Genomic DNA, 12,730 nt, shown 5'->3' with positions numbered 1-12,730 from the left:
GCTACAGTTTTTTCTTTTTTTGTAACCTGTTAATTATGAGGGTAGGACAGGAGTTCTTTGTAGAAGGAGATTACAGAAAAAAACTTCACTCTTTAAGATGAATGGGTGCTCAGTCATCTGCTGTGTACTTGGAATTTATAGCCCACATTTTAAAGAAACCAGTAGCTTATTTTGCTGAGGCATTGGTAAGGGAATCTAAAATTGAAGGGCACCCTGACCGTCCTTTTGAAACTGTGGCTTCATCAGTCTTGAGCAAAAGTGGAATGCAGTTTTGTTAATGCAATTGACTAGTCTGTGATGCTTTTGCTACTCGTTATCATACTTTAAAAGTCCCTAAAATCTTCCATAAAATTCATGCTAACCTCTTGACATGAAACAAACTGTTCTGTGAAAAGCAGATTTATGAATCCTGATTTTAGATGAATACGTAGCCTTCATCTCTTATAATTTTGCTATGTGTCATGGAACACAGCGTTTCCTAAACTGGCTTGGCCCTACTTACTTGCTAACTTACTTCATAATGTATGTGTATGATTCTCCAGTTGCCTACTGCCAAATGGATTGTGTAACAGCTGAATCTTACTTCCCTTTCACTTGCAAATTTGGCTGAAAATGGTCACTGAATCTAGTTATTTGGTGTGAGGAGATGGGGAAATAGCTAGTGTCATCAAGACCGCAGCTTTTTTTTAATGGAACGCGACCAACCCTCCTTCTCCTTCCTCAGAAGTATATTTGTTTAAAGGTTGAAATTCACAATTTCTTTAGGGATTTATCTCTAGTTTCAAACCTTTTATCTGTGCTTCTGTGAACATTTTTTCATAGTAAGTGATATTAGTCAAAAAAGCAATATACTTAAGACTGACACAGATGACTCTAAAGTAGAATTTATTCATATCTCTGTTTCAGTCAGAGGTTAAAAAAAAAAGTATTCTGTGACAGTTCATTTTGTAGGTCTGCTACTTCCTAGATGTAAGCAAATCATGCAGTCCTTGCTGTTATGTGGTGAACTACATAATGCCATGATAGGCAAAAACCGTTCTTACTTATCTTCAGAGCTGGCAATTAATAATACTTTTCTTCACACCCAGAACTTATTTTAATGTTAGTAAAGAAACTTTGATGAATGTTCTATGCAAAATTCGCAGCTAAATTTTGATACTGCAACATTTTCCTGATTTATGCTATGCTAAAGCAGTAGAAATGTAGAGTGAGACTCAGACATTAACTTGACTAGTTTTAATGTCTGGAGAGAGCTACTTTTCTTTTCCTTTGACAAGAAACTTGTTATTTCTCCTTGACTAAGCTGGAGAATGTTCAAATATCTTTTTTCTTTTATTATATATTTACTTACAAATAGAAATATTCTTAGAAAGTTTCCAAAGATTCAATAATTGTTGAAACACAGACTATTTCAGAAGTGAAGAATAAAGGAAAAAATTTCTCAAGTTTTCTTGAGTTTCTATTTTTAATGCATGAAAATAAATGTATATATTTGTTAAATATAAGTATATTCTTGGGCAGTTCTTACATGGTTCTTTTTTTTTTCCCTCTTAACAGTAATTATAGAATCAGAGGAAAAAACACATTATTTTCAAGTTTTGGATGTATACTTCACACCTTGATATTAAAATCTGGTATATTGAATCCTGTAACCTAGCAGTTACGTTGTATAAGTACAATGAAAATATGACTGCAGCATTTAACTTTTTATTTTGTACTTTTCTTCATGTGTATTGGTACTTTCTTTCCGGATCATGATATAGTTTATTTATTTTAATGGCTTTGCTCCAACTATTGTTCTAGAATTAAAATATATTTTGTGGTTGTGAAAGCTTGTAGTGGTATATCTCTGAATTTATCCTTTTACTATGCAAATTTATATACATTTCTCTATGTCTAGGTATTTTATATCATTTTTCTATAACATCAGGTCTTGGAGGCAACATTGTTGTCAGCCCTGAAGATGCTGGATGTTGGGAAATGGCCAATTTTTTCTCTTTGTTCACAAGAAGAGCTCAAGTTAATTCGTCAAGCTTGTGTGTTTGGCAGTGCTGGTAATGAAGTGTTGTATGCAACTGAAAATGATGAGGTAATTGTTCAAGTGTATGAACATGACATACTTGGTCGTTCATGTGTCAAGTTATTATGAAAGCTAGTACTGTGATTGTATACCTAGGACAAGTTGCATGCTGAATACCTGATCATTTTGATTACTGCTAAGACATTTGCAATGCAAAGCACTGGATTCCTACCATGATCAGAGAATAAAGAGAAGATGGGGCTAGACATTTATTGGAGATGCATGGACACAAGTTGGAACATGGGAAATTCCAATTAAATATTAGGGAAAAAAAATACCATGAGACTTGTTAAATTCTAGAGAGCTTGTGAGATCTCTTCCTTGGTGTTGTTCAAGACCCAATGGGATATGGCCTTGAGTAAACTGATATATTCAGACTTCTGTTCAGAAGAGGTTTGGACTAGTTGACCTCTGGAGGTCTGTTCCAACTCAAATTATGATTCTGTGATTCTTTTGTAACAGGTTTTTGTGCTTGGAGTGAACTGCAGTGGGTGTTTGGGAACAGGAGACATCCAAAGCACTATTGAACCAAAGAGATTAGATTCTCTGTGTGGCAAAAAGATTGCCTGTCTGAGTTATGGAAGTGGTCCTCATGTTGTTCTTGCTACAGAAGGTAAAGTATGATGCAAATACTGCTTTTTCAGATAGGTCAACTTTAATTAGTCAAGCAGGAATTAAAGGTCTGTTGGGAGCATAAGAGAGAAAATTGGGATATACCTTCTGGGCTATCAAGTCTAACATGCTTTCATTAGCCAACATGACATGTTACTTCTGTTCATAGCTAGTTCTTTTTGTAAGTTTCTCAAGCTCTGCTTTGATCTTGTTACTACTTCTGGAAGATTTTTCAGTACACAAGTTAAATTTGGAACTTCTGGTTGGATTTAAAATGTGTTAGTGGCTACATTATGCTCCTGTTCTTGTGCCAACATTGTCCTTCAGCTAAAATGCATCTTTTCCCTCAAGTACTTACTTCCAGATGTGCTTTAGAACTTTTATATTGCCTTTTAGCTTTTTGTTTGCTGTTGTCTCATTGGCGCTCTGTTGAAACATATACCATGCTAGCAGCCCTTCTGTGGATCTGTTCTCTATTAAGTACATTATTTTTGAAGACAAATGGCTAATGTTGTGTTCTCAGTGAGATTCTTTTAGAGCCTGCCTAGTATTTGTCTCCATTAATGAGAAGAAATCTTGTTAACTAGTTTAGATTAGATGAGTAAAGGTAGGTGAGGTGAATTATGTTCTCTGTGTGTAACTATTCTTTATATACTGTTACACCCCATGATTTTCTCCAGTCTTCAGGGCCACTCATTCTGGAAGCTTTTTACATATGCACCTGCATTTTCTTTTGAGCTTTGTTGCTGGTAGGTCTACTCATATCCCATCATACTCCTTATCCAGATCATAAAGTGAAATATTGCACAAGAACAGGTCCAGAACTGATCCTTGATGACTTTTACTCATAACTCCATTCACGTGATTACCTGCCATTCAACACAGACTCCTTTAACCTGCCTGTCAGACTGTCCTTATGCATTTCACAACTCTTGCGTTAATTCCTATCATTCTCATAGTGATGAAATGAGGAGAAGGTTGTTTGTATTTGACAGCATAAAGCCAGTAGATGCAACCTGTTATTGTAGAGAAATATTGGTTTAGTGTAGCGCATTTTCTCTTGTTAGTTTTGAGGGAACCCTTCTTAGTGAAAACATAAGGAGTCTGGTGATCTCTTTAGAGATCTGAAGAAGTTCTATGTCAAATCTAGATCTCCTGGAATAACAGTGTAACTTAGGTGTAGAAGATGATGACGATGGTAGACAAGATGAAATTAGAATAACTATTCACTAAATCTGGCGCTATTGTAACAAGAGGATACCTGATTTAAAACAAAAGAAAAAAAGTGAGTACAAAAAGGTGTTAGCATCATGCAAAACAGGCCAATACACATACATTAAAGTAAATTAGAAGGGTTGTGCCTCATAATATCTGTAATCTAGTGGTTCTAAATGCTTGGGAAGTATGAGGGGAATGGGCTGCAGGTTCATTTTCCCCCTAAACAGTATCTTTTTTTTTTATTGCTAGTCAGAAACAGAATTCTGCACTAGATAGACTAGATGCCTAACCCAGTCAGACATTTCTTGCATTCTTAATTTTACTAGCATGTTTCTCAAAATGCAAGACACGAATGGCATGTTTAAATAATAAATAGCAGCATTGCCTAATTGTTTTTCCTACAAGCATCTTCATGTATATTGCAGTGGGATGAAAAGCTTATTATTTGAACTTTTCAAAAGTGGGAAACACAGGGCCAGGACACAGACAGAAATTTTGGCTGGCTCTCAGTAACAAAGACATAAACTGAAATGGGGACTCGTGTCATTTCATCTTTTTCTCTTCTATATTGCTCTATCTCCTTTCTTTCAGCTATACGATTTCTTTTTACGAAGATTATGGTGATACTATCCTTTTGGATTGGTGGTAAACACTATGAGAAGATAGTATTGGGATAGTCCATGGGATTAGGTGCCCAAAAGGGCACATGTATACTTAAATATGTATAATGTGTTACTGAATTTGACTTTTCAGTTCGTAATTTCAAGTTATGTAGTCATTGGAAAAATAGATTTTAAAACAACTTTTTCCATTTTTATTATAGAAGGAGAAGTGTATACATGGGGTCATAATGCTTATAGCCAGTTGGGCAATGGTACAACAAATCATGGTTTGGTTCCCTGTCAAGTCTCCACTAACTTGGTGAACAAAAAAGTCGTTGAAGTTGCTTGTGGCTCTCATCATTCTATGGTGTTAACATCTGATGGAGAGGTGAGAAAAGCTAGAATAAAATCTCTCTTTTCTCCTAATGAAATCTTCGTACATGAGAAACTGGAAAACATACAGCACCTAGTGCATTGGTTGTGCTTTCTGTCCTCAGGGTGCTGATGCAACACAAATGTTTAGCAAAAATGGAAAATCTGTTAGTCTATCTACTTTGACGTGCATGTAGGACATGGATTTTTGTGCCACATCTGCTTGTAATAAGAAATTATCATTTCTTCCTATTCTATACCTTATTGTAGATGCTTAATGGCATTAAAACTGACGTCAATTTAAATCATGTTCATGTCAGGAGTTTTACCCAGTGAAGTAAACAGTTTTATTGTCATTTATTTTGAGATGCCATTCGTGTGCAGTTAGTCACTCTGCTTTGGGCTCTGGAAATCTAACAAATCTTTTGTACGATTGCAACTGTCGTGTTGCCTCTTAACTTTGGTTGGTGGAACATTAAAGAATGGAATACATAAATATTGTGAGTGGTATAGTTTTGATAGAAACAATTACATTGTAAACCTGTGTATCTTCCTAGATCTTAAAAGAATGCATGAACACAAACTCAAAATGTACTTTTTAATGCACGTAACTTCTTTCTTGAATACATACTTAGAACTGTATGTTATAAACTCTACTTTGATGACAATTCTTTTACGACAGGTATACACATGGGGTTATAATAACTCAGGCCAGGTTGGGTCTGGCTCAACAGCTAATCAACCAATTCCTCGAAGAGTTACCAGCTGCCTACAAAATAAAATAGTAGTTAACATAGCCTGTGGACAGATGTGCTCCATGGCTGTGGTGGAAAATGGAGAGGTAGGAAATTTTAATTGAAATTTCTGACTGAATTTTGTTGTATGTAGTATTATAGGATTTGGGTCATTTTAAGCCTTTCAGTAATGTACTATCACTGGGAAAAGCAGTATTTATTTCCAGAATCCCTCAAACCTACGTGCTTATACTGTTTGTAAAAATCTTTGTCATAAGATGTATGTTGCATATTCTCACATACTTAAGCACATTTTCCTATTTGTGCTGGTTATAGCTTCTTTTTTAGAAAGAAGTTAAACAGAAATTTGTTCACTAATATTTGGCTTACGACTTCTTGGTTTATGAGGTTACTCATAACATTTAACAACTATTACTTTGTATCAACTACTGAAGTTGGCTTTCCTGAAGGAATTCAAGTATCAAACTTCAAATTTACTTGAAAATACAGTTCTGAAGGAAAAAAAAGAAGGAAAAAAAAAACACGTTTTGAAGGCCAGATTTTTGCAAATGTTGGGATTCAATCAAAAAAGCTATATATGTGTATTTAACATTTCATGTTAGCTTGATTTTCTCATGTGTAGAAACAAGGAACTTTGTAACAGCGATTTACTGATTTTTAGAGTTGGTATTATATTCTAACAAAAATGAAAGTAGTGATTAATGTTATCCCACTGCTGTCTTTATAGCAAAATAAAGTATTTTGTCTATACTAGAATCTTATATATCAAGAACGTGAGAATAATCAGTCAATACTATCTTAGTTTTCAGTGTCCATATATACACATTATCTCAAGAAAAAAAGAAAAACGGAGAAAATAAAAGCACATTGCATATGTTTGTTCCACCTCAATACACCTTGAATCCCTCTCATACTTTTTATTTTTTTTAAATCTCCATTGTAAGGATATCAAGGGGATATAGTGTTCCTTCTGCTTTAGTTCATATGAGCTGAAGACTGAGGGCAGCCTAAGTCCTCTCCAGATTCATCATTCCAAGCATTTCAGTTAAGACCTAGGTAGCTACTGACTGCATTAGAGCAGTGTAATAATATGTCACTGAAATTATCAGTACTCAGTATTTTCCTTCTTATATTCGTTGCAAAACCATTAATAGTCTACTCAAACTGTTGTGATATTTTCCAGTTTATACTTGTTTTAATATGTTTTCTTCTGTGTTAGATTTTCGAATGAGAAATTAGCTCTTTGAAAAAGGGAAGTATTTGTGCTGAATCTGCTCTGTGCAGGGGAACAGTCCTATGAATCACTTACTTTCCATTTTTATAACTTCTAAAAAGCAAGATGAATATGAAGGGTTAGAATTTTAGATGAGCATACACTTAGAAGTTTTAACTGATGAAGCATCCAAAATTTGTCATTTCAGGTGCAGAAAAATATATACTTCTTTTATGTATGATTATATAGGTATCTGTATATTTATATAAGTTTTGTGTATATGTGTGTGTGTATGTGTATATATATATACACATACATGTAAAGTACAGATCCTAAGGTGTGGGAACCCGAAATATTGAAAGAAATTATTATGGGAACAGTGAAGTAGTTGTATTGCTTTCAAAAGAATTACATACAAGGAAACAGTAGAAATCCCTGTTTCTGTTTTTAAGGTCTATGTCTGGGGTTACAATGGTAATGGGCAGCTTGGACTGGGCAGCAGTGGTAATCAGCCAACGCCATGCCGAATTGCAGCCTTGCAAGGCATTCGTGTACAGAGGGTACGTGTGTGATGCTCCATGTCAAACCCTTTGTGAACAACTGAAAAAATGCTAATATTCTGTATGTGAAGAATGTAGTACCGAAATTTTGTTTAAAGTGCCGTTTAATCAGAATGAAAACGTATATCTTAAAATGAACCTCTGAGAAACTGTGGCCCTGTGGAGTTCAGTGGGAATTTTGCTATTGACTTCAGTGAGGTCAGGATTTTACTTCAAGAGGACTAGGAATTTAGAAACGCTTGGTCCTTTCTAATAAATATTTTTTCCTGACATTTTTAATAAATGTCATTTTTAATAAAGTCTTAGACTTGTCTTCCATTCTTCATTAGATTGTCTTTTTTTTTCTGGGAAAATGCTACAGTTTAGTATTTTGTCCTTCTGGCTGACTTAATATCGTTTTTAGAATTGCACTTCAGCCACAATCACTAGCAGGTGTTTGGAGTCAGACCAAGCTGTCCCCACTTGATTTTAGTCAACAGTTGGTATGATTTCATGGTTGGTGTTGAACTTGGGTGGCTATTACGCTCTACCAAATAACTGAGCTGCCATCAGTGCTACTAGCAAATCGGTAACTTCTTTATAGAATATTTCAATCAGAAATATTTGAAGTAAATGCAGAACTGATACTGAAAGTTTTAAATTGAGACACTGAGGACACTGCCAGGAAAATGACATGTTCTGCTAGGAGAAATGTTTTTGTACGCTAGTGAGAATTTGCAAGAGTGTTTTGAACTTTGAATCATAATTATCACATTTAATCAGATAAATTATGGATTATTATTTGAATTTGAAACTGAAGTGAGCTCATTTATTACATAGTTTTACATTCAGGTCCTAGGATGTAGTCTGTAGCTTTGATGGTAACAGTTCCTACTGGAGAATAGTATAATAAAGCAAATAATACTTTCCCGTCTGTATATTTTCTTGTTTAGATAGTATGAGCATTCCAGTAAATTTGCCTTAAATCCTATTTCCATCCACTTCATTTGCTTGATATCCATTAATACTAAGCTGTAGACATCCAATCAGCAAATCACTTAAATATTTATTTCATTTAAAGCATATCTCATGCTTCCTGGATGTCAGTGGACTACATGTACTTACACTGTTTCTGCTTTGCAGACTATATAATGGTACATGAGCTAGTTTTGAACAAGGTAAATTGGTTTTAGATTAAATTTCATCTCTTCTTTTTCCTTCTTGGGTGGCTGCTCCTGTTGCTTATCTTGTATGGGCACTGGTGGTCCTCAGGCCCAGCTGTGGAGAGTTTTCTTCCACTGATGTAAATTATCTCAGCAGAGATAAGCAGCAGAGCTGGCAGAAGGTGGGGGACAGTTTTGTGTAGGCAGGCACTGGGGAGACCTCACTTGTTTTTACAGTGGTAAGCTATTCAAGTTGGGGTAGTTGCTTATAGTGCAGGGTTAGTGCAAGCCTTGGTCGGCCTTTTCTCACGTTTTTTTAGCATACTGTCCATATTTGTCATGTAGCTTTCCTTCTTTCTCAATCCCTAGGTATTCCTTTTTGTACTCTTGAGATTGTCTGGTGGGTTCCCTCACAGATTTCTTTTTTTTTTTTAAAGTCAATTTTCTACTTTGCATCCCATTTTAATCATCTTACCTGTATTTGTCATTTTAAAAAAATTTTATCAACTATAGTGAAGTACAATCAATAACATCAATGTATAACATAACAGACATCTGTCTATATTAACTTACTATTGCATAAAAATGAGATTTTTGTTTTTATTATTTCTTACAGGTTGCCTGTGGCTGTGCACATACGTTAGTGCTAACAGATGAAGGTCAGATTTATGCCTGGGGAGCCAATTCATATGGCCAGTTAGGTACTGGGAATAAAAGTAACCAGTCTTACCCTACAACAGTTATTGTGGATAAGGACAGGTAATACTTACATTCTAGCAGTCAGACGTTAGTTGGCATATGTTTAGAAGAGCTACATAAAATTATGGCATTTTTTAACTTTTCTTTTTGAGGAAACAGACTATCATTTTTACTATAGTTCTCATGCTAAATGTGAACAGATTGGAAATTTGTCCGACATACAAATTCAGTACATTAAAGTTTGATTTTCACAGAATCATGGAATGGCTTGGGTTGGAAGGGACCTTAAAGATCATCTGGTTCCAGCCAGGGATGAACCACTTTCAGGGATGGGGCATCCACAGCTTCTCTGGGCAACCTGTTCCAGTGCCTCACCACCCTCTGAGTGAAGAATTTCCTCCTAACATCTGGACTAAATCCCTCTTTTAGTTTAAAACTGTTCCCCCTTGCCCTATCACTACCTAACCATTTAAAAAGTTGATCTCCATCTTTTTTTACAAGCCCCCTTGAAGTATGGAAAGGCCGCCATGAGATCTCCCTGGAGCCTTCTCTTCTCCAGGCTGAACGTCCCCAGCTCTCTCAGCCTTTCTTCCCAGGAGAGGTGCTCCAGCCCCCTGACCACCCTCACGGCCCTCCTCTGGCCCCGCTCTCACAGCCCCACACCCTCCTTGTGCTGGGCCCAGCCCTGGACGCAGCACTCCAGGTGGGGCCTCACGAGGGCAGAGCAGAGGGGCACAATGCCCTCCCTCCCCTGCTGCCCACCCCTCTGCTGGTGCAGCCCAGGACGCAGTTGGCCTGCTGGGCTGCAGGCACACACTGATGGCTGCTGTCCAGCTTTTTGTCCACCAGAACCCCAAGTCCTTCTCCTCAGGGCTGCTCTCAGTGAGTTCTTCTCCCAGTCTGTGCTCATGGCTGGGATTGCCCCGGCCCAGGTGCAGCACCTTGCACTTCTTGGCCTTGTTGAACCTCATCACGTGGGCCCACTTCTTCAGCCCGCCCAGGTCCCTCTGGATGGCATCCCTTCCTTCTGGGGTATGACTGCACCGCTCAGCCTGGTGTCACCTGCAAACTTGCTGAGCGTGCACTCGATCCCACTGTATATGTCACTGCTAAAGATATTAAACAGCACCGGTCTTAGGACAGACCCCTGAAGGACACCACTCGTTACTGGTCTCCACCTGGACATGGAGCCATTGGCCACCACTCTCTGGGTGTGGCCTTCAAGCCAATTCCTTCTCCACTGAATGGCCCACTCTTCAAATCCATCTCTCTCCAATTTGGAGACCAGGATGTCATGTGAGACTGTGTAAAGGCCTTACAGAAGTCCAGGTAGATGACATCGGTCAGTCTTCCCTTGTCAACTGATGCACCCACTCCATCATAGAATGCCGCCAGCCTGGTCAGGCACAATTTGCCTTTGGTGAAGCCATGCTGGCTGTCTCGGATCACATCTGTGTCCTGCGTGTGCCTTGACATTGCTTCCAGGAGGATCTGTTCCATGATCTTCCCAGGCACAGAGGTGAGGCTCACTGGTCTGTAGTTCCCTGGGTCTTCCTGTCCAACCTTTTTAAAAATGGGAGTGATGTTTCCCTTTTTCCAGTCACCAGGGACTCCACCTGACTGCCAGTACTTTGCAAATAGGATGGAGAGAGGCTTGGCAACTCCATCAGCCTGTTCCCTCAGGGCCCTGGGACACACGGCATCGGGCCCCACAGACTTGTACCTGTTCAGTTCCATCAGGTTGTTTCGAACCTGCTCTTCGCTTGCAGTGGGAGGCACTTTGCTCCCCCAGCAAAATCTTGCCCAGAGGTTCAGGGACTTGAGAGATGTGGGAAGCCTGACTGGCAGCGAAGACTGAGGCCAACAAGTTGCTGAGTACCTCAGCTTTCTCCATGTCTGTCGTTACCAGTTGTCCCCTCTCATTTATCAGAGGGGACACGCTTTCCTTGGCCTTTCTTTTCTGGCCAATGTACCGAGAGAATCCCTTCCTGTCATTCTTTGCATCCCTCGCCACGCTCAGTTCCATCCATGCCTTGGCTTTTCTGCCCCCATCCCTGCACACCCGGACAGCATCCCTGTGCTCTTCCCAGGCCACGTGTCCCTGCTTCCCCTGCCTGTGCATTTCCTTCTTGCACCTCTGTCTGACCAGCAGCTCCTGGCTCAGCCAGCCCGGTTGTTTGCCCTCCCTGCCCACTTTCTTACACAGGGTATGGAGAGTTCTTGTGCTCTAAGAAAAACATCCTTAAAGAGCTGCCAGCTCTGCTCAGCTCCGTTGTCCCTAAGGACAGCGTTCCAGGAGATCCCATCCACTAGGTCTGTTGACAGCTGGAATTTTGCTCTTTGGAAGTTCGGGGTCCTGATTTTGCTCTTGGCCAGGCCCACGTTCCTCGAGATCACAAACTCAGCCACAGCGTGGTCACCACAGCCCAGACTGCCTCCGATCTTAACCTCTTTAATGGGTTCATCTGCATTTTCACTGAAAGTGCCTGGATCCACCCCATAACCACCCTTGAGAAAGAAACTGAATGTTCTGAGCTCGAATGTGCCATTTTCTGCTTCAGCTTGCACTGCGCTTCAGAGGCCTTCATTGCAGTTTCTCTTTGGTGGTGTAGTTTCATTGTTTGAAGTCAACAATAAAAGCTTTATTGCCTCTGAATATAAATTGTATTTTAACATGCTACATTTGACAAGGAATACACACAGAAAAAGTGAAGAGTGGACATCTGCAATTTGTGTTATATCTGCTAATAAATCCAGCTCATAACCCAGGGGAGAGAGAAAGGGATCTGTTCTCTTTCGGTACTGTTGCCTGAAAATTAACCTTAGATTTTTACCAATTGAATACTTTACTGTAGTCCTTGATGGGTAGCGGTGCAGTTATTTCTATTGCTAATTCAAAGCCATGTATTTATGTGGGCTGAGAGATGAATCTATTCCGTACTACTGAGTGGTGATTGTGGTCTCCTGTTGTGAATATTAAGAAAATCATTATGTCTCTTTCTACATGTGCCTGTGTCTGTTACTGTAAGGAAGATGGAACTCCTTGGTGGTGATGAGACACGGCCTGGTTTTGAACATTGCTATTTCTTTGTATTTGTGTTAAAATGTAACTGATTTTTTTCCAAACACTTTGACTGCAGTTGAAATGTTACCACATTTTAATATTGTGCATGGCCTTTTCCTTTTGTTGGCCAGAATGTGCATTCCTGGTGTCAGTGAGAGTATTACCTCACTAAAGCCTGCAAGATTTGTACATGCAGCTTTAAACAAGTTGTTTCCCAGCTATTTTCCCCAGGCAGCTGGGAAAACAAGTAAACGAGCTGTAGTTCAAGCTGCAAAACAGCAGATTGTGTAATGTTGTACACAGTGGGAGTCAGGAAATCCTAAATCAACTTTAGGATCACTGAGATAGCCTACCATAACTTCAATACATTTAGAAACAGCTTTTAGTGCTCTGCTTGGTTTGAATTTGTCATT

General features: G+C 38.8%; 1 protein-coding gene across 2 annotated transcripts in view; it reads left to right on the top strand.

The window, feature by feature from the left end:
- The window catches only part of LOC310880363 (RCC1 and BTB domain-containing protein 2), a 35,700-nt gene that overhangs the window by 10,306 nt on the left and 12,664 nt on the right, over positions 1-12,730 (top strand). For both annotated transcript variants that reach the window (XM_083796061.1, XM_083796062.1), the window contains exons 3-8: positions 1,931-2,089; positions 2,543-2,693; positions 4,734-4,900; positions 5,567-5,725; positions 7,305-7,412; positions 9,171-9,313. In XM_083796061.1, the coding sequence (XP_083652187.1) occupies positions 1,931-2,089; positions 2,543-2,693; positions 4,734-4,900; positions 5,567-5,725; positions 7,305-7,412; positions 9,171-9,313 (887 nt within the window). The remainder of the gene's footprint in view (positions 1-1,930; positions 2,090-2,542; positions 2,694-4,733; positions 4,901-5,566; positions 5,726-7,304; positions 7,413-9,170; positions 9,314-12,730) is intronic.

Source organism: Anser anser (genome assembly GCF_964211835.1).
Source record: "Anser anser genome assembly, chromosome: 1".
Classification (NCBI taxonomy): Eukaryota; Metazoa; Chordata; class Aves; order Anseriformes; family Anatidae; genus Anser; species Anser anser.
Note: the sequence above shows the minus strand (reverse complement) of the source record. Positions and strands in the feature narration are given on the sequence as shown.